This window comes from Mauremys reevesii, linkage group 2, assembly GCF_016161935.1.
Source record: "Mauremys reevesii isolate NIE-2019 linkage group 2, ASM1616193v1, whole genome shotgun sequence".
In the NCBI taxonomy this organism is placed as follows: Eukaryota; Metazoa; Chordata; order Testudines; family Geoemydidae; genus Mauremys; species Mauremys reevesii.
Genome location: NC_052624.1, coordinates 16,612,414 through 16,635,376, shown reverse-complemented (window position 1 = coordinate 16,635,376; position 22,963 = coordinate 16,612,414). Strand labels below are relative to the sequence as shown.

Here is a 22,963-nt window from a genome sequence, read left to right as displayed (position 1 = left end):
ACCTCCATGACTTTAAGATTAAGCTAGATAAGTTTATGGAGGGGATGGTATGATAGGATAACTGGCTTAGTCAATAGGTCAATAAAGTGCCACACTGGTAATTAGTACAATGGGTCAATGATAGGATATTGTTAGCCTTTTTCCAGAGGGTCTGGCTGGAGAGTCTTGCCCGCATGCTCGGGGTTCAGCTGACCGCCATATTTGGGGTCGGGAAGGAATTTTCCTCCAGGGTAGATTGGCAGTGGCCCTGGAGGTTTTTCGCCTTCCTCCGAAGCATGGGGCAGAGGTCGCTTGCTTAAGGAGTGGGTGGATCGGCTTATGTGGCCTGCATCTTGCAGGAGGTCAGACTAGATGATCATAATGGTCCCTTCTGATCTTGAATTCTATGATTCTATGATACAGTATTTAAGTGTGCCTTTAGATGGTTTTTAAGAAATTTGACATGTGGATACCAAGTCGTCGTCCTCCTGGATGGCCTCTATTGTAGTGGCTGCTGTAAAAATATATGCTGAATATTGAGCCCTGCCATGTGACAGTTTATAATCTTCACCCATATCACATGACTTGGGTCAAGAAATAGATCATTCTCTTGCCAGGAGTAGCATTTGTCACACCCTTATTACAGCTGCCAGAGAATGTGAAGGGGAGAGATGATGAAACAAGGGCACCAAATGCTGATACCACATATTTATCAATTCCCTTATGTTCCTTGGTTTTTAGTTGTCTCTTTAGGGATATTTCCAAGAAATAAAGGAAAGCAGTAACACTTTATTTGAGATTAATGTAGTACATTCAATCCATATATTTGGGGGGAAGTAGGATGATAGGGAGAAGAAAGAAAACACCATGAGATATTTTGGCATACCACAGCCTATAAAAGGGAGAAAATTTATAATTTTCCCATTGACAGCAATATGTCAGTTTTCAAAATAGGAGAGGGATAACGTAACAATCCTCTGAACACAGGCTCAGAAGATCTTTATAACAGCTATTCACAGTATTAAAATATCAGTAATTTCCAGAAGGCTCAGTGATGTCAAGTCTCTGAAGGTCAGAAACATCCTCTTCAGGGACAGGACAGGGTGATGGGAAGCAAAACTTTGAAATAGCCAAGTCCATAAGGATCACTCATTTATGTATACTTGCTAAAATTATGAAACACATTTAAGGACGTGTATTAGTTCTGATTATATATGATCATGTTTTGGAGATAGTATTATGCTATTTTGATTTTTATTGTACCAATAGTGCTTCAGGAGTTTACTTACCAGGCTATAGGAACAGGTGATGTCATGCAACTTTTCAGATTATCATTTTACTTTTTGAAAAACAAATTGAGAGAAACTGCTGATACTGTATTTTTATTGGTTAATTTATGCTTGTGTTGATGTTCCTTGGTCATTGTCATCTTTCTTTTCAAGCGTACTTTAGTTTTTTGGGCTTTTCCCAACACTTTGAGTAGGTATTAATGAATTATTAACCAGTTTGTGTTCCTTCTGTTTTTGTCCCTTCAGTTCCTTAACCAGGTCTAACAGTTTCAATTAAAATAAATATAGTTCTTGCATAAATTCATATTAAAGAAATAATTTATTATTTGCAATATACAGAAATGCATTCCATAAGGGGTGTAGGTGGGACTGAGTGGAATGATAACATGATACAGTATTACAACTTTCACCTCTATAGGTTGTAAATCTGAATCCAGTTCAGACTGATAATGATAGAAAGTAGTTACCATCTGAGAGCTACTTGGCTTATGTAATAAATGAAGGGTGGGGGGGGGAGAACCCTTGTTTATGAACACCCAGCCAGCCAGTTAGCTGTAAAATCCCTCTTGGTGTCTGTTCTCTGCTTGCTTTACCTGTAAAGGGTTACCAAGCCCACAGGCAAAATAAAAGGAGTGGGCATCTGACCAAAAGAGCCAGTGGGAACGTAGAACTTTTTAAAATTGGGAAAGAAACTTTCCCTTTGTCTGTAGTTCTCTGGGCTGCAGGGACATGGAGCAGCAATGCTATAAGCAGAAATGCTGTGTAAGGTTTGAACCAGATATGAAAAAGTATCTTCCATACTTAGAAAAAATAATTTGGATAGGGAATATTTAGTTAGATGCTGTCAGGTTTATTTCTTATTTTGGCTTGTGGATCTCCTCTGTGCTAAGCCCTGATGCTTTTGTTTGCTTGTAACCTTTAAGCTGAACCCCCAAGAAAGCTAGTTTGGGTGCTTGATTTTTGGAATTGCTCTTTTAAAAATCTAGCAAAAACCTAAGTTCCGATGTATATTCTTTCCTTTTGTTTTTATTAAAATTTACCCTTTTTAAGAACAGGATTGGATTTTTGGTGTCCTAAGAAGTTTGTGCATATGTTATTTAATTAGCTGGTGGCCACAGCTAATTTCCTTTGTTTTCTTTCTCAGCTCTTCCCCAGAGGGGGGTGAAAGGGCTTGAGGGTACCTCACAGGGAGGAATTTCCAAGTGTTCCTTCCTGGGTTCAAAGGGGTGGGGGTTTGCATTTGGGTGGTGGCAGTGTTTACCCAGCTAAGGTCAGAGAAAAGCTGTAACCTTGGGAGTTTAATACAAGCCTGGAGGGGGCAAGTATTAATTTTTAAAATCTTTGCAGGCCCCCACCTTCTGCACTTGGAGTGACAGAGTGGGGATTCAGCCTTGACAGTTTATATGCAATGAGTTGGTCTTGGTCCAGTTACTATTAGGAGAGGTTTTCCCATAACAGAAAACCATATATGATTAGGCACAAGGTGACATCTTTGGTGGTAGTCTCAACAAATAAGCTAACCATTGAATGGGCATGGAGACTGAACCTGGTCTCTCATGTCCTAGAGGTGGCCCTTCAGTTTAGCATTAGACATTTTACTGGGAATTAGTGGGAAAGATGGATTGATATTGCCAGTTCTGTGCTCTTTTTATATCTGTACATCACTTTTCATCAGCACAGATATGAAAATGAAGGGTAGACATACTTCTCCAACCTTTTCAAGTAGTCCTCTCACGGGATGCTTCTAAGAGATTAAGAGATTTCTCTTGAGCTAGGAGTAATAAAATAGATCCCTCAACGGTATCAGGAAAAAGGGATTTTGCATTCGTTACTTTATAATTTTCAAGGGAAAAAAGACACTATATTGGTTCCTGGGTCTAAACAAATGTATTTGAACTTTCAAATACAATGTGGTGACCTGTGCCTCAATATTTCCTATGTAGTTAGAGGCAGATTCATTCATGGTTCTCAGTCTAAAGGATGAATACTTCCATGTAGCTATTTGATCAGCTGACATGAAACACTTAGTGTTTCTGTGAGCAACAATCATTATTGATATGAAATCCTTCCCTTTGGTCTTTTTTTCGCACCAAAGATTTGAATTTTTTTTTTTGGCCATTCTGGTAATCTCCAATATCAAAAGAATTATGGGTATCTGTATCTTGAATACTGGTTGATATGGGCCTAGTCTTGTTAAGGTACACATTTGTCCATGAGAAAAGTATCTCTCTTGACCCAGTCGTTGGGACTTAGCATCAGTAAGGACAAGCTGGTGTTCATATGAATCTTATCTTTTACAGGAACAGTTCTAGACTCCAAGTTAGCAATTGCCTACCTTCCTTAAGGAAGAGCTGAGAAAATACAGGAGGCAGTCAACTTGGCCAGACCCCAGCTTCATCACACAATATAGCTTGCCTCAGGCTTCTGGGTCTAATGGCTTACTGCACTTATGTCATTCCATTTGCAAAAATTGAGTTGGGACTATTAGAACTATGTCTGGGACAAGTAATTTTTCAACAATGAGATGACATTGCTCCCATAGTGATTATGCCTCCCTGATTTGGGTCGACAGTTTTGGAGAATGCCTGCAGGCAGTACATCCTATTTGCCTTTTCCCAATCTCTCATTGAAGGTAATTGTGTTGGACACCTCTGGCAAGGTTGGGGAGCACATTTAGAACAGTTGATTGCAAGAAACACGGAGGCTCGGGGAAGCCAACTTTCAGATAAGAAAACTAAAAATGAGTACTGTAATTCGTCCAGCCATTAAATCGTAATTAGAACAAGGAAAAACAGATCCTGCCGGGCAACACCATAGTGATATCATGGGGGAGCTCACTCAAAACTTCTGTGTCAAGAGATGATTCATCTCCAGGAGTGGTGCATTCATCATCAAATGTTCCTTGTGACAGTTCACCTTTCTGGGAAAGACCATTTTCTAGCACATAACCTAAGATGCAGATACAGCATTCAGTATAAGCAATATCTGAAAGACTCACTACTAGCTTTGATAATTTAGAGGTGAAGGAAATCTCTGATAGACCTCATTGATACAAAGGAGTACAGAAGGTATTGGAACAGGAGTCAAGTCTTTGTGATCAATGACATCCTCCTTGAATAGAGGCAAGGTTCCTTTATGCTTTCTCTTGAATATTACTAATCCCAGGGGTTATATTTATAATGTTATGTATTTAATGTTGTCTGTGTGCTCAGCACCATAAAAAACAAACATGTAAGCCATTCAGGGCAGAAGATGTTTGCAGTTTATGCCCCTTATGGAGGAGGGAATAATGCAGTGTTTTAAAAAATCTTTTTGTTTAAATGTGACCTGCAAAGGTGTGCGTGTGTGTGCATGCAGTTTTTATTAAATGAGTTTGTGCCCTTTTTTGCATCTTTATGACAGGGTTACTGGCCTCATGGATTGGGGGTGGGGAGGAGCAGTAGAATAGACAAATCTTGATATTAGGCTTTTGTCACAGTCCCACATGACATTCTCATAATCAAACTAGGGAAATGTGGTCTAGATGCAGTGACTACAAGGTGGGTGCACAACTGGTTAAAAGACTGAATTGAAAAAGTAGTTATTAATGGCTTGCTGTCAAACTGGGAAGATGTATTTAGTGAGGTTCCACTTGGTCATATCTGGGTCCAGTACTTGTCGGTATTTTCATTAATGACTTGGTTAATGGAGTGGAGAATATGCTTATAGAACTTGCAGAATAACACCAAACTGGGAGGGGTTGCAAGCACTTTGGAGGACAAGATTAGAATTCAAAATGACTTTTGCAAATTGTAGAATTAGTCTGAAATCAACAAGATGAAATTTAATTAAGACAAGTGCGAAGTACTTCACTTAGGAAGGAAAAAAATCAAATGCTTAGCTACAAAATGGCGAACAAACTGAATGAGTCAACAATGTGATGCAGTTTATGAAAAAGGCTAATATTCTGGGGTGTAAGACATAGGAGGTAATTGTCCTGTTCTACTCAACACCGGTGAGGCCTCCGCTTGAGTACTGTGTCCAGTTCTGGGTGCCATATTTTAGGAAATAAGTGGACAAATTGGAGAGAAACAAAAATGATAAAAAGGTTTAGAAAGGAAAAGCTGTGAGGAAAGCTTTAAAAAACTGGGCATGTTTTGTCTTGACAAAAGAAGATTGAGAGGGGATCTGATAACAGTCCTCAAATATATTAAGGTCTGTTACAGAGAGGACAGTGATCAGTTGTTGTCCATGTCCACTGAAGATTGAGCCCATTATTCTTTATCCAATCTTCAGCAAGGGAGATCTAGGTTAGCTATTAGGAAAAACTTTCAAACTATAAGAGTTAGTTATGCTCTGGAATGGGCTTCCTAGGGAAGTTGTGGACTCCCCATCACTAGAGGATTTTAAGACAGGTTGGACAAATACCTGTTATGGAGGTCTAGGTTTACTTAGACCTGCCACACAGGAGGCTGGAGTTGATAGCTTCTTGAGGTCTCTTCCAGACCTACATTTCTATGATTCTGTATTTTATAAAGAAACCATAAAAGGAGGGTGTGTGACCATTTTTTTTCTGCTTGTTTTTAACTTTGACATATCAAGGATGTAATGTCTGCTCCTCCCTGGTTTTACTGGAGGACTAATGGGAGGCTGTTAACCTATATGGTCAGGGATGCAACCTCATGCTCTCTGTCCCCCTAACCTTTGACTGCCAGAAGCTGTGAGTGAATGACAGGGGATGGATTCACTGCATGATTGCTTGTTCTATTCATTCCCTCTTAAGCACCTGGCATTGGCCACTGTTGGAAGACAGGATACTGGGCTAGATGGACCATTGGTCTGACGCAGTATGGTCGTTCTTATGAGGTATATAGGATATTTATTGTGATCTCTTAACACCTTAATTGAAGATGTGAGCATGAGATATGGCAGGACATCAACATGCCTGCTGACCTGGCCCCATGGGCAGGGCGCTGTGAGGAATGCAGCTTCTTTCTCTTCCCTATCTGCAGCTGCGGTGCTTCTGCCCTGGGATTGGCTTCTCTCTGTTCTGGCACCACAGTGGTCTCTAGTGGGTAAAAGGAGTAACAACAGCACCTTTCTGGCTGAATGTATTTTTTGCTGACAAAAATAAATTCTGCGTGGCACATGAATTCTGCATGTGCGCAGTGGCACAGAATTCCCCCAGGAGTAGATATTATTACTAGTTAATCTGCCAGTAGGGAATCTGTTCAAGCAGTACTCAAAGAAATTGGTTATTAGGATTTTCTAGATGATTACCTGCACAAATTCATACTCCCACCTTTCTTTCTGAGGATGAGTTAAAAGTGGCAGGGTAGATTGAGTTAAATCAAAGTGATTTAAATAACTGATTTTAATCACAATTTAAATCAGCAAGCAGGAAACCTAGATTTAAATAATTGGCTTGCATTTGTACATTTTTTATATTTGGCTTGCATTTGTACTTTATAGTTACATTTCTAATGAAAGGTTGATTCTCATTGGTTGGTGGTCACTAACACATGTTGATTTGCACCTAAATGTATCCTTTTCACAAAATTTGGTACTTCTGTCTTCTAACCAGGAAGATACACTATATCTAGTGACCATTATTTAAGCAATTATGTAACTTAACATACAAATATTCAGAATCTTGATTTTTTTTGCCTGTTTTTATGTTAAAAATTGTGATTGATGCATTTATTACTTACTAGAGGACTAATTTGTTACTCACAATTTGTGTCCAGCTGGATTTGGATGGAAATTTGAATTCAATTAAAAATGCACAAAAGCAGCATTTAAAAATTGGTTTTTTTTTTGTAATTAGTTTCAATAAAACTACCTTAAGTGTGCTGGATACATAAGGAAAAAAAGTTGATCAAAACATGTTTTGTAGGGCTGTCAAGTGATGAAAAAAATTAATCATGATTAATGACGCGATTAAATAATAGAACACCATTTAAATATTTTTGGATGTTTTCTACATTTATAAGTATATTGATTTCAATTACAACACAGGATACAAAGTGTACAGTGCTCACTTTATATGTTTGATTACAAATATTTGCACTGTAAAAAACAAAATAGTATTTTTCAATTCCCCCATTACTAGTACGGTAGTGCAATCTCTTTATCATGGAAGTTGAATTTACAAATGTAGAATTATGTACAAATAAATGCATTAAAAAAGAAAACAGTGTAAAACTTTTGCATCTACAAGTCCCTGAGTCCTTTTGCATTTAAAACTAATTAATTAAAGGAAGTATTATTAGTAGTTAGAGAATTGAACAGATTGTTTTTGGTCATCATGTCATTCAAAATTTTACAACTAGTAGATCCCATCCTCTCATACCTACTTTTTATTCATAGATTAGAAGAGGAAAATAATGTCCTGCTTTATTAGCTCACAGTTGGTTTCTTAACTTTGCATCATTGAGCTCAACTAGTTGAATAAGCAGAAATTAAGAAAACATTCTTGCTTTACTTGTAGAAGAGGCTTCTGCCATCAAAAGCTGGTTTTCCCGTACTCACAATAGTTACAAGCGGGGGTTGTTCCAACATAGCTGTGGCACCGGGGTTGTGCTGATGTATGTAGTCCCTGTAGGGTAGGCATGGCCTTAAAGTGAAAACTCATCCCCTTATAAAGGTCCAGTGCCAAGGTTGCTACTTAGGGGCTAAGTGTAAGTTGTGATCAGCATCTTGTGTACAATTCTCTGCTGTCAGATGAATTTCAATATCTCTGAAAAGGAAATGGAATATTTAGAGAAATGGCAGCAATAGATGCATTTAGAGTATAAAGTCTTCTGTAACATCTGGTGGGGAGTGTTTGGCATGGCCCAGAGGATCCTTGGTTATCCATTTCATTCCCTGCTGCTCCTGGCTTTGGCTACTACTGTAAGTGAAATAGTGAGTTTTGCTGATTTCTTCAGCTTTTCAGCATCTTTAATTTAAAGTGTTAGAGTACTTTTTTATTTTTCTGTAGTTCTTGCACTGAAAGTAGAGTTGATCAATTTGATTCCTACTTTGATTGTTACACTGAAAATTTCAAATTTAGATGAGGGAAAAGGTAATTTGAGGAGAAAATTTTCTCAGTTATTTACAGAGCCAGAGAGAAAGTGTTAAATCTTTGACTAGTGTTTACATCAAAGAAAATATTGTTGTAGAAAAAAATTGAGATCCTTTGGACCCTAAGGCTAATATTAGAATGCAAGGAATTCTTGCATCAGTTAATTAAGTACCTTTGAGTCAATCTACACTTTTATGTTTAGATTGCGTTTTTCATGAGAAATATCACACTTCAAAAATCTAAATCTTCTTATGGTCACTACTAAAACTCCTTCTGTAGTTTTTAGATCTAATTCTATTTAAGAATATTGATTGTAACTTAAAGTCCCTATGGAACTGTGAAAATGCTCACTCTCTCTTTACAAATATAGAGGAAATATTCAGTATTGTAATAATATGGTTACAACATATCCAGACACATCTAGGAATAAACATGTTAAAATGGAAAAATTAAGTGTACATGTTGAAATCCTATCAGTGGGTTATAGTGATACTATTTGATATTTTTCCCGTTTTTATGATGAAACTAGGGAGTTTTTGAATTGACAAATTTAAGAAAGATGATGTTCAAGAGATCTGATTATTTAAAATTGTAATGGGACATGGAGGATTTGAAACTGATTAAACACTATGTGAATATGAGTAGAATTACTACAGTTCATTTTATTTTATTTTGTCAATTGATATTTTATGAGCCAGAATACAACTTGTTTATTAAATGAAATTTTTCTTTGATTTCTTTGCATTAAATCAGGGATCGGCAACCTTTGGCACGTGGCTCGCCAGGTAAGCATCTTGGTGGGCCTGGCCGGTTTGTTTACCTGCCGCGTCAGCAGTTTCGGCCGATTGCAGCTCCCACTGGCTGCAGTTTGTTGCTCCAGGCCAATGGGGGCTGCAGGAAGCGGCGGCCAGTACATCCCTTGTCCCACGCCGCTTCCCGCAGCCCCCATTGGCCTGGAGCGGCGAACCACAGCCAGTGGGAGCCGCGGTCGGCCGTAACTGCTGACGCAGCAGGTAAACAAACTTGCCAGGCCCACCAAGGTGCTTACTCTGGCGAGCCGCGTGCCAAAGGTTGCCGATCCCTGCATTAAATCCTCAATGTGTTTGGAGCACTTCTTGGTTAACGAATTATATTTTTTGTGAATATATCCGTTCTTTTAAACATGAATGGTATGATATACAATCCCCACCCCTCCCCCCCAGCTTTGTGGAAAAAAGATCAATGGGAATCTCATCACAAAAAACTTGACAATAGTGAGTCTGCTGGTGTACTGAGACCACCGTCTATAATGCTAATGAATACTGTCTGTGTATATTCATCAGTTGTTTGTGGTCTTACACTTCAGCGGCTACAGCAGCACAGCTATCGTGTTGTTGTAGCGCTGTAGTGTAGACTCTTCCTACATTGATGGAAGAGTTTTTCCCATCCACGTAGATAACCTTGCTACTGCCTCTTGGAGAGGTGGATTAACAGAAGAATTCTGCCATCCATCCAATAATGTCTACAGTGGGGGGTAGGTTGCCTTAACTACATTATACAAGCCGCAAAATTTTTCACAGTCCTGAGTGGTGTAGTGAGGTCAGTCTAATATTTAGGTGTAGATCAGGCCCCAGATGGTAAGCTCCATGGGCAGGGTTCATCTTTTTCTTTTGTGTTTGTACAGTGCCTAGCACCATGGGAGCCTTGTCCATGCCTAGGTCTCCTAGGTGCTACAGTAATACAAATAATAATAAGAGTCTTTTCGTGGTGGTGATGGGGAGGTTGAGGTAGGGAGTGCTGGAGGGCTGGCATCCCTACTGAAGCAGAGTTAAGGTTGTGAAGTGTTGTCTGAGGTCTGGTCTATACTACAAAGTTAGGTTGATGTAAGCTGCCTTGCATTGACCTAGTTGTGCATGTATCTACACTTAAATTTATCTCTTACCAATGTAAGTACCTTGTTACAGTGATCTAGTAACATCATTTCTCCAAGTAGCATTGAGCCATGATTGATGTACTGATGTCCATGGAGCACAAGTGTAGACAGTGACCCTAATAGTCCTCCAGCAGCTGTCCCACAATGCCTGACACTGACTGCTCTGGTCACAGTTGTGAACTCTTCTGCCCAGGGATCACGGAAACCAAAAGGCCCCTGCCTCTTTAAAGCCCTGCAGATTTTGAAATGCCTTTTCCTGATTGTCCAGCTTGGCAAGAACACCTGGCAACTCTCCATTGTTATGTGCAGCTGCCCAGCTGATCATGCCAGCTATGTGCTCCTGATACGCTGCATTGGAGAAAACAGGAGATATTGGGTCTCCTGGTCCTGTGGGGAGAAGAGGCTGTGCAAGCATAGCTACGGACCAGGTATAGAAACATGTACATCTACAAGCAGATTGAACGGGGGATGCAGGCGAACAGATACAACAGGGATCAGCAGCAGTGCCGCTTGAAAGTGAAGGAACTGCTTCAGGCATATTAGAAGGCCAGGGAGGCAAACAGTTGATCTGGTGCCCAGCCATAGACCTGCCACTTTTACAAAGAGCTGCATGCCGTTCTTGGTGAAGACTCCACCACCACCCCTCACACCACCATGAATACATCCAAGGAGACCGAACCACAGGCCCTTGGCACGAACAGCCAGGAGAAGTGGAGAAAGAAGAGAAGCAGGATGAAGGACAGGTGATCGGGGGGTGTCCAGCTATGTCTTGAGCCAGGACCTGTTGAAGATTTCACTCAGTCCAGTCTGTTGAGCATGGACAAGCTTGATGCTGGGGAAGGAACCCCGGGTAAGTGTGTAATTGTATTTCCCATTACAATGATGGTGCCCCCAACTTAACAGGACACCGCTAGCAACTTTTCATTAATTTACTTGTACTAGAAGAGGTAGCGGTATAACAAAGAGATGTAGCATTGTTATCTGTTTTCATTCCCTCGTGGAGTTAGGTAAGGGAGGACATGTGGAGCACTTTGTTTATAAACACAGGGAAGTACCTTGAATTCCCCTGAGAGATCTCAATGAAGCTTTCATAGAGACACTCTGCAATCCTCTCTCAAAGGTTTCTAGAGATGGCAGCCCTATTTCTTCCTCTGTGGTAGGACATTTTCCCATGCCAGTCAGCGATAACTTTGGCAGGCACCATTGCAGTAAACAGGCTATCAGCATACGGGCTTGGGCGGCATCGGGATACCAGCAGTAGCTGTGCTCTCTGTGCCTTTGTTACCCTCAGGAGTGAGATATCCGCTAAAATTTCCACTGTTTGTGGAAAATGGTGCCGGAATTCGGTGCTTTTGCCCTATACTCATAGTTTCACGCAACCGAGAAATTCTCTATTCATTTCTCTCATCTCTGCAGGCCATACTCACTGCGGCTGGAGCTCTGAGTGGTGCCATGCACAAGCACTCTAAAGCAGACATGTCAATAAACATGTCTTGTTTAAAACTTCAGGGGAGCAAGGGAAGGGAGTTCTGAATTTTAACTTTCACTTTTGGTTGTGACTATATTGACAATGGTACCTCTTTGTTTTATCTGCAGCTGCTGCTGTTGTGGACTTGCGGTGCTCCCCCTCCACACCTGTGGAACACCGAAGCCAGATGAGGAGGAGGAGAAAGAAGAGGACTTGGGATGATATGCTCTGTGGGATACTGCAAGCCAGTGCTGCAGCAGACAGTGAGCAGATGGGTTGGTGGATGAACATTGCAGACCGCTTGGAGAAGAAAAGAGGGACAGGAGAAAGGCCCATGAGTCCCAGCAGAAGAAAGAAGAGGGAGATGCATCAGGACATAATGGGGCTTCTCTGGAAGCAGACACAGATGCTTCAGGCTCTTGTGGACCTACAGGTTCAACAGTCACTCACCTCCCTTTGCGGTCCACGGGCTGCAGTCCAAAGGGCTCATCTCCCTTTGCAGTCCACGGAGAACTCTATTACAGCACCTCCCTGCATCCCCCCTCAACATGCCATGTGGCATCAGGAGCTACATCCCTACCCCTACCACCCCGCCCAAGGAGACATTAAGGACAACCACAGCTTCACATACACTGACCTGTGGGGGGGCATGGTGGCTGTATGTGGTGGTAAAAAATGAACATGAATGTTTTTTTCTCCTTGTTAAGATCAGTTCTATTAATTTATTAAGTTTTTAATGTATTTGATTTTTAATTGCATGAATTTCTCTTTGAACTGGTTTTGTTACTGAATAAAATCATATTATTTGGAAAATAATTTCTTTATTTGGTCACAAAAAATGCTGCAGAGTGCCTAGTATTTCTGAAAGGACCCACTTACATGTTACTGTACAGTGTGACAAACACAGTGTAATAATCATAAATGTACAGCAAGCACTGCAAAATTAATAGGTGCATTGATGGTGCACATCTATGAATATAACACTTTAAGCACCACACAGTTCTTAACAGGCCACAAAACAGCAGGTAGAATAAATGTTTAAAATTAACTAGACACAAGTTAAGAGGGAAGGTACTGTACATCTGGGGTCAGGCTTGAGTTATGAGGGATTACAGGTATCGGTTGCAAGGATGAAGAGATACATATATACCACATAACCAGCAAGACCCAGATTGGGGTCCAAGAGTTTTTTAAGTGTCAGTGGATAAGTGGGCTCGGGTATGCCTGTGGCTCACTGTTAAAGTGCTCTTTCAAAACCTTCCTGAGCTCTTCTAATAGCTCTTATGTCTGGCTGTTCAAACTCATCAGACAGCTGCTCCACCTCTTCCCTCCACCCTTGCAGCAACTTTTTCCTCTTTGCTTCACAGATATTATGCAGGACACAGGAGGCAGCTATAACCATTAGGATATGTTTTTCACTGAGATCCAATCCTGTGAGTAAACAATGCCAGCATCCCTTAAATCTACCAAAAATGCATTCAACTGTCATTCTGCACCTGCTTAATTGCTAGTTGAATCTTTCCTTGGTGCTGTCAAGGTAACTGGTGTACAGCTTTACAAGTCAGGGGAGCAAAGGGGTAAGCTGGGTCCCCCAGGATCTCTACTGGCATTTCAACGTCACCAATGATAATCCACTAGTTGGGAAAGAAAGTAACTGCTTGTAGCTTTCTGAACAGTCCTATGTTCTTAAAGATGCGAGCACTATGCTCCTTTCCTGATCAGCCAGCGTTGATGTCAGTGAAGTGTCCCCAGTGATCCACCAATGCTTGCATAACCATAGAAAAGTTGCCCTTTCTGTTGATTTGCTCTGAGGCAAAGTGGTCTGGTGTCTGAATATGGGTATGCGTTTGGGAATCCCTTTGCTGCATTTACATCCACTATGTCCTGTGCTCTGCTAAGAGTCACAGTCCTGTGTAACAGCAGACGATTAATGGGCCTACACACTTGGGTGACAACAGCCTCCAACTCCAAACTGACTTCCACTGATTGGTAGCAATCTGGTATTGCAAGCTTCCACAGTGCAATTGCCACTCGCTACTCCACTGTCAGTGCAGCTCTCAGTTTGGTGTGCCTGTACTGAAGGGCTAAGGAGAGCTCAACACATGGATCCAGGAATGTGGCCTTGTGCATCGAAAGGTTTTTCAGTCACCCCTCATCATCCCAAGCCTTTATTATAATGCAATCCCACCAGTCAATGCTTGTTTCTCCAGAAGCAGTGCTCCATCATCTGCAGCTGCTTTGTGAACAACAGCAACCTATGTGCCACAGCAATCTGCCATCCAAGAAATAGTCACTTTCTTTTGTGATTCGGTTCTTCTCACAGCTCAGCAAATACTGGAGGATTGTGTGTCCTGTGCTTGCAAAACTTACGACACTAGTGCAGAGCTGTGCAGGCTCCATGCTTCTGTCAGAGACGCTGGACAGTGAGGATGGCCATGGTGGTTTGTGGCATTTTCGAAAAATTCATGAAAATTATGGGATGGAGATAGCTGCATGCTGGGAAGTTGACCCCTTGCTCCCAGTCACCCCTGCATGATTCATTTCTGCCCCACCATGCATTTTCAAAACTTCCCAAAAGAGACTGCGCTGGACATTGGTGGGTTGCATGCTGGGATACCTACCCATGGTGCACTGCAGAGTGCACTGACACAAGCACTCCTGATGAGTACCCACAGTGCTGGTGCAAGGAGCCAAGTGTGAGCGCACACAAGCGATATACTAATTGGCAGCTTTATGCTGACATGTGCTTGGATCAAAGATTGTAGTGTACACATGGTCTGAATTGCTCTCCTGGTGTGTGTGTCCTTGTAGCTGCATGAATAGAGTAATTATAGTTGTAGGCATGGTAACTTTTAATTTCCTTGCTTTTTTGAGTTTTTCGTTAAGGGTCCGATTCTGTCACGGATTCCGTGACTTCAGCTGACCTTTGTGACATTTTCGGCTTCAACCCTCCCCACCCCCAAAGTCCTTCCTCGCAAGTAAAAGTCAAGGACAGGTCACGGGATCCGTGAGTTTTTGGTTATTGCCTGCAACCTGTCAGTGACTTACTAAAAATACTCATGACAAAATCTTAGCCTTATTTATTATTTATGACCAATCATAACTCATATGCAGCATAGTGTTTTTGTGTATAATTAGTCATGTTTTCATGGTTTTGTAAAAGCAACAAAGAATCCTGTGGCACCTTGTAGACTAACAGACGTTTTGCAGCATGAGCTTTCGTGGGTGAATACCCACTTCTTCGGATGCAAGAGGGTTCTTCTTGCATCCGAAGAAGTGGGTATTCACCCACGAAAGCTCATGCTGCAAAACGTCTGTTAGTCTATAAGGTGCCACAGGATTCTTTGTTGCTTTTACAGATCCAGACTAACACGGCTACCCCTCTGATACTTGACTTCATGGTTTTGGTTCTATTTAATTCCCCCTAAACTGGTATTGTTTCCAGTTCAGTTAGGCCTGAACTAGAACCTTGTTTTAAAACCCCTAAATTAGGGGGAAGTTGAGATCCAACCTATGCAGCTTTGTTCCATCTCTAGTTCCTGTGTGACAGCGTTTTGAGGATAGGCCCTATTGTTGATAATAGATTTAAAGTATATTAAAATATTTTTGTACACTCTATAAAAGAAAAGCTAGGTACAGGCACCTGTTTAGGAGAATATGTATGCTGGGAATTCACTTAGCAACCCTTTTATTCATTTTTGGGCTGGAGGGTTGAGCGTTAAAGTTCCACATCAGCATGAAGGTCTTAAGCCCGGTGCTGATAATGTAGTGATTTATTTGAAGACACTGAATTATTGGAAATGCAGTTACTCAGACAATGTTAACCAAGTTTTTTTTTCTTTCTGACTCTGATGGTTATCCTCGTAATTAAAAATCACATGGCTAATTTTCAGAAAGAGTAGCTGATAACCCCAATGTTTGGATTCAGGTTTTGTTTTTTTTTTAAATTATCTGCAAAGCTTTGCATGAGCTGTTGCTGAATTCAGAATGAAAGAGACTCTACAAAACCCGTTTTAGTTCTGGTTATGTCAGTAATTTTAAGGAACTAGAAACAAATTCACTGAGCAGTGTAAAATACCATGTACTTTCAAAGCGCTTATTATCTATTATGCATTTCTTAATGTTCTGGAGTGGTGCATGAAGTCCTGAAATATTAACTTTATTAAAACTATAACTGAATAATCAAAAGGGAAACTTACAGTAATAGGTTCAGTACTTGAGTGGATGTTCTGCTAACCAATCAAACACTTGTGTGACAAGATAAACCTTGTATGAAAATTACTTAATGAAAAGTAAACATCAATTTTAGACTTTTAACCATTGAGTTGTCTATGTAGATGTTACTGTGGGGATTTTCTCTTGTATCTTCTTTGAAACACTAAATTATTATTGCAAGTTTTTATTTGTGTGGGTTTTTTTAGTTCTTTCTTTAGAACCTGGCATAGAATGAATATATGGAGATATACCTATATCCTAGAACTGGAAGGGACCTTGAAAGGTCATTGAGTCCAGCCCCCTGCCTTCATTAGCAGGACCAAGTACTGATTTTTGCCCCAGATCCCTACGTGGCCCCCTCAAGGATTGAACTCACAACCCTGGGTTTAGCAGGCCAATGCTCAAACCACTGAGCTATCCCTCTCCGATAGACATTTTATATTTCTTTAGATTATAATACAGGATTATAAAATCTCTAATGATCATGTTAAGTGCTGAAACCAAACTAAAATAAGATACCAATATACCCTGACTCTTCATTTCACTTTTTTTTTCTTCACCCTAATGGATTTATTTTAAACCTGAGTCCTGTTTGGAAGGCCTTTTGTAGTGTATGTGCAGAGGGGAGAACTGCATGAAAACACCAGATGTGGGTACGTTTTCCACTGAAAAGAAGCAATTATGTTTAATTAGTCCAAACCTGTGATTTTGCTAATGTTAATAAGTGGCTAAGATGTGGTGACAGGGTTTAAAAAGTGAACACTGCTGCAGAAATAAAGCCTTTAAAAATGTATAGGATAGGTTTTTATGTTTTGTATATTCATGTAATACCTATAACATAAAATTCACAATTTTATATACCTTGTGAAATAAACACAAGGCATATTTGCAACTAGCCAGTGAGCTATTCTATACAAAGTGGTGTTGTGGAGACTAGTTATGTGGGGAGAAATTTTTTGAACTAATTGTTTATTTTGAAAAGCTGGAAAAAACTGTTTTCTTTTGCTGCCCGGAGCTGTGACTTAAGTTGTATTATTGCTAGGAGGTAGGTAGAAAAGTAATTAGGGTAGTAGTTAAGAGAGATTACCATTGTTATGTGGTTGCTTTTGAGTACCCTTTTAGCATTTCTGTTTTCTACATCACTTCTAGTGATTTCAGCTATAAACACATCACGTTATGTCTATGTGAAATGCCTTTAGCTTGTTTGTTGAATGTGAGCGTGGGGAGTGCAAAGTGTCTAAATTATGTAGATGGTAAAGAACTGCAAAGAAGGTAACATTAAAACATATGTTTTTGTTCTTCTCCACACTTCTTTAATATTCTAATGATTGAGTCCATTAATCAACAGTTCACTTGTTCAGATTTTTTTTCTTTTGTGGGCAGGGGGAGGAGGGGAAATAGGGTGGGACAATGCTGGCAAATGTGTTCTATCCAGATAACTATGCTTCTTCCCTGCTCTGCTACATGGAGGGGATTAAATCCACTTAGGGTATTTCTAGTAGAAGGCATCTTTCAGTCTCAAGAGACCATGGGTATGCACCCCTGAAAGGTAAAGAATTTACTCAGTTTGGTTTTATGGCAGCCGCAAATGTAGCTGAAGAGACCTGCTCGAGAGAGACAATCTCTGCCTCATCTGTCACATTTAAAGGTGATGATTTGACCCTTTGGGCTCTGCCTTCTGCGAGCTCTTTTCTCCTCTTCTAAGCTGGACTGCTTCCTCTCGTAACTCCTGAGACCTTTTTTAAGCTCTTATTTCCAAAGGATGCAGTCTTGAGTGTGATCTTCCCATCTGACCACATCCATGTCCATTTCTTTGAGGTCTCACTTGCACGCTACCTTGAAACGCAATTTTGGCATCCTTGGGTCTTTTTCCAGATGCCAGTTCCCCAGAAAGGATGTCCTTTGGGATGCACCCATCATTCATTCAGCACATGTGCCCATGCCAGCGGAGGTGTCTCTGTTGGAGTGTTCGCATGTTGGGTATTGCTCGCCTGTTTGAGCACCTCAGTATTGGTGACTCTGTCCCTCCAGGAGATTCCAAAAATTCGACGAAGGCGACGCATATGAAAGCTGTTGAACCTCATATTCTCATCAGGAAATGAGGCTCATGTCTCGCTCCCATACAAAAGTGTGCTGATAACACATGATGATACACACAGATCTTTGTGTGTTCTGTCAGTTTGTTGTTTTGCCATATGCTCTTGTTCAGTCTAGACGTTGTGGTGGCTTTTCCAATGCAGATGTTGAGTTTTGTTTCAAGTGAAAGGTTGACTGCGATAGTGGACCCCAGTTACATGAACTCGTTCAGCACTTCAGGTTCATGGTTGTTGGTCTTGTTGGAGGGTGCTTCCTCAACTCCTTGGCACATTGTTAGTCTTTTTTAGGCTTATGGTAAGCCCAAAGTCTTGGCAGGCTTTGGAAAAACTGTCCATTAACCTTTGAAGATAAGCTTCTGTGTGGGTTGTTACTGCTGCATCATCAGCAAAGAGGAGATGTTGGATAAGGGCCTCCAGAGTTTTGGTTTTATGTCTGAGGCTGTGGCTACACTTGCATTTCAAAGCACTAAGTGTAGTCAAAGCGCCAGCGCTGGGAGAAAACTCTCCCAGCGCTGTCCGTACTCCACATCCCTGTGGGGAATAACGGACAGCGCTGGGAGCGCGGCTCCCAGCGCTGGGGCTTTGACTACACTGGCGCTTTGTAGCGCCGCAATTTGCAGCGCTGCAGAGGGTGTGTTTTCACACCCTGCTGCAGCGCTGCAAATTTGTAAGTGTAGCCAAGCCCTTAGTCTTGCAAGATTGAACAGCTTTCCAACAGATCTTGTGTGCAAGTAGATCCCCCTCAGTTGAGGAACCAAAAGCTTGTTTCAGTAGCAGGGAGAAGAAGATCCCAAACAGAGCTGGGGCAAGTACACAACCTTGCTTAACTCTGCTATGAATCTGGAAAGCCTCAGACACCTAGCCGTGGTATTGGACTGTGCTGTACATGTTTTCATGGAAGGATCGAATCATGCTTAAGAGCTTGGGAGGGGCATCTAATCTTTTCTAGAAGTGTGAATAGTCCACTTCTACTGACAAAGTCAAAAGCCTTTGTGAGATCGATGAAGGCTATGTACAGGGACTTTTTTGTTCTCTACATTTCTTTTGTAGTTATCTCAGCGAGAAGATCATGTTGATAGTAGACCTTTCAGCTCTGAAGCCGTGCTGTGATTCAGGATAGATTCTATCTGCAAGGGTCTGAAGTCTATTCAGGACAACTCACGCAAAGGCTTTTCCCATAATACTAAGAAGGGAAATATCACAATAGTTGTTAAGTCACTCCTGTCACCCTCGGTTTTATAGAGTGATAATGTCGGCATCTCTCATTTCTTGTGGTACTTTTGCCTTCTTTCCAGCACAGGCAGAGCAACTCATGAAGATATTGCAGTAGAACAGGTCTTCTGCATTTTATGACCTTGGTTGGTATGCAGTCTTTTCTGGGGGCCTTTCCATTGGGGAGGCCATCTATGGCAAGGCAAAGCTCATAGACAGTTGGTGTGTCTACACTGCAATTAAAAACCCTCAACTGGCCCATACCAGCTGACTTGGGCTCAAGTGGGGCTGTTTAATTGCAATTTAGACATTTGGGTTCAGGCTGAACTCTGGGACCCTCCCACCTTGCAGGATCCTAGAGCCTAAGCTCCAGCCAGAGCTGGAATGTCTACACTGCAGTTAATCAGACCGGCAGCCTGAGTCCTAAGAGCCCAAGTCAGCTGGCCTGGGTCAGCCATGAGGTTTTAATTGTAGACATACCTTTAGAAAACTGTAATGGAGACCTGCAGAAGGCTGAGGGGCAAATGGCTAAAGAGAATTCTGGGAGTAGAGAGAAAACAGCAGGCTATTTTTCTTCCGCCACTAAATATTCATGTCATCTTTGGGCCACGTGGAAAAACTGGCCGGGGGCAAGAAGAGAAGCTGCATTCAGCTGTATTCCAGGGTTGCCATCTGTTTAGTTCAGGGCAGGGCTGAAAAACTGTGATCCTTTAAAGATATCAAAAGGACCCTAATTTGGAAAAGTTACTTCCCCTCTTCCCTCTTTAAAGTAACACAATTAATTCCGGTTAATGTTGTTGATGGAGTTGGTAGTTTTTGTCAGATTTAGAGTTTAAGTATTTATGCAGCAGGTGTGTACATGAGAAATGTGTCAACAGTTGTAGCCTTAATACCTTATTGGGAGAGGAATACATCTTGTTTATTTTTCGTTTAAAAAAAATCATTTTAAATAACATGAAAGTGGTGAACAAAACCTCCATTCTGTAGACAGCTGTCCAAAGATAATCTAAATTTGGGACCAATAATTTGAGGAGGAGAAAAAATCCAAAGATGCGCCATACAGATGGAGAGCCCATAAAAACAACCTTCTTTTCCCCTATGCCTTTATCAAATATCTATATTTATGTCAATAGCTTCTCAGGGAATGCAATTACTGACCCAATCCAGTTTCACAGACCTGCTGCTTCCTGGGAGGTTAATCTGTACAGTCCTTTGGGTGCTATTATCATAATAGCTAACATTTTGGGTAATAAGGGTGACTTGTTTATTTTTTATATTTTATTAAAGTAGTGGTTCTGCCATGTGTGCATTTTGGACTTCTCCCTTCCTACTGTGACCCAAACAAAAACAAAAGCCAAGAAACGCAAAAGTAAAGACTGCTTTTTTAACTCCTTTGCTTTTCATTGTGTCTGGCACAGCAATATTGCATCCCCTGCGTGGGAATGAAAGGTGCTGTGGATTTCAGACTGTTTTGATTTCCATTTTAATCCCTCTACTCCTCCACATGGCCAACACTGTTCTAATGTGACCAGAGAGATCTTACTATGAGACATTTACTGCTCTGGTATGGAATGCTCTGCTTCAGCAGTACACTCAACAGAGCATGGACCAAACTAATTCTGTTCAAATTCTGCACCTATTGTCTTAGTTCCTGAGCATCTGAGGTGGTGCAGGATGGAACGTTTCCTTTGGACTGCTGCTCAGTTGGTCTAGTACAGAGAAATTATTTTAATGCAATTCTTTTGTATTTAATAGAGCTGTGTGGAGACGGGTAAGTCCTTTTCAGGAAGGATTTCAATACTGAGAAATTTGGTTTCATTCCAATTTGGAATGAAAACTAAAAATTTCAAAATTCTCTGTGAAATGGAAAGCCCTGGGTTCCCTGGCATAGGGGACAGTCTGCCTAATGGGATGCCCTAGAGCTGCGAGCCCTGGAAGCTGTGGGGTCCCTGACTTTGGGGGTAGTCTGCCTGCTGGGAAGTCCTGGCAGCCTCACAATGCAGGAGCCCAGCACATGAGCTGCTGAAGAGCCTGGAATCTGGGGCTCCTAGGGCTTACAGGCTCTTGGCTTCCCACCAAGCTGGCTCCTGAGGAGCCAGGCAGGTAAAGTGGCAGGAAACCAGATGGGTTCCCAGTGAAAAAACTTCCTGCTTTTTGTCAGCCCTTTTTCCAAAATCAGACAGTCTTCATGGAACATTTCAATTTCAAATTGGCATTTTCTGTCAGTTAAAATATTGTTGCGTCTGAGAATTTCTGACCCGCTCCAGTATTTAATTTTAAAAGTAACTTGTCAACTAACATCATTTTTAGCGCTGTTGTTCCACCAGCAAAATTCCTTTTTTTTTGTTTTGTTTTTTTGTTCAGTTTGTTTTTTCCAATGATATGGTTATATTCTCTGGAATTTATTTTCTGGCCTGCTTTATATGGATATATATCTGTGTATAGTGTGTAAGATTTGTTAATGCACAAGTTTTGGACCACATTCTAAAGTAAGATCCTTGTAATTGCCTTCTGCATAATGAAATCTGTGAAGCTCTTACTAAACACTTGTTGTCATGCCAGTGGCCTACTGTCTGTTCAAAAGAGGTGAATTACTGAATTATTCTGTTAATAGTAATTGCAAAATCTTATGGTCTGGCAGCTGATTATAAAGGGGTACCATGTTAACCTTTAGTGGTATAATACTCTTGTTCAACAGCACAAAAAAATGTAGGTAAGACTGTCATCTAATTTCATAAATAATTGCTGAACTTGAATTCCAGATAAGTTAGTGATGATAATGACTCAGTCAGCATAAAATGATTTTGATCCTAGATACATTTAAACTGAAAAGATTTGTTTGTGAACAATGTGCCCTTCTTGCATTTGTAGGCCTCGGAGTAGAGGAAAAACTGCAGTGGAGGATGAAGACAGCATGGATGGGTTGGAGGCAGCAGAAACAGAAAACACTGTGGAAACAGGTAAAGAGACGTACAGTATCAGTAGTGTCATCTTGTCATTTCTCTTTTAGAAGTGAGTGCATGTAGTTACGCAGGAAATTTGTCTGTCTATAAGCAGGAAAATAATCTCTTGCTTTAATATGACACCATGAAACAGACATTTACACATTTATAAAAATAAGACTGCATTCTTTACCTTTTAAAAATAGTCTGAAGGAAAATTCCTCTGTATTTCAAATGTCTAGTGGCTCTTTTGTTTTGATAACTCTACCACTGTCTAACAGAAATAAAATACAGTAGCAGCCACTTGTATATTATCTGCCAAAATACAATGTTGCTCTTTGCCCTGTAGTAGCAGTTAACTAAGGAAATTATACCACAGGGATGGCATAATGTTAGTGCTCTCTGCTGCTGTTTGAGAAACACATGTTAATTTGCTAGTCTTATAAATATTTATATTGAGATAGCACCCAAAGGCCTTAATCAGGATATAGACCCCATTGTGTTGGGTGTGGTACAAACATAAAAAAGATGTAATCCCTACCCTGGAGGGTTTACAGTCTGAAGACCAAAACAGATGGGTTAAAACATACAAATGAATGAGTATGATGATGAATTTCCACAGCTTTGTTAGCTACATGTATGTAGCTCTTGGAAATCTGCTTAGGCTGTAACTATCAGGCAGGGTTTTGTAGCAATCATGACAGAGTGAGCCTTAATAAGGGATCTGAAGGAGAATAAGGAAGAGACTGTATGGATTTTATGGAGGAGCTCTTTCCATGCATGTTGGACAGAGTGAAAGAAAGCA

General features: G+C 40.9%; 1 protein-coding gene across 14 annotated transcripts in view; it reads left to right on the top strand.

The window, feature by feature from the left end:
* The window catches only part of KMT2C (lysine methyltransferase 2C), a 346,573-nt gene that overhangs the window by 74,472 nt on the left and 249,138 nt on the right, over window positions 1–22,963 (top strand). For all 14 annotated transcript variants that reach the window (XM_039527507.1, XM_039527506.1, XM_039527503.1 and 11 more), the window contains one exon: window positions 22,088–22,176. In XM_039527507.1, coding sequence (XP_039383441.1) covers window positions 22,088–22,176 — 89 coding nt within the window. The remainder of the gene's footprint in view (window positions 1–22,087; window positions 22,177–22,963) is intronic.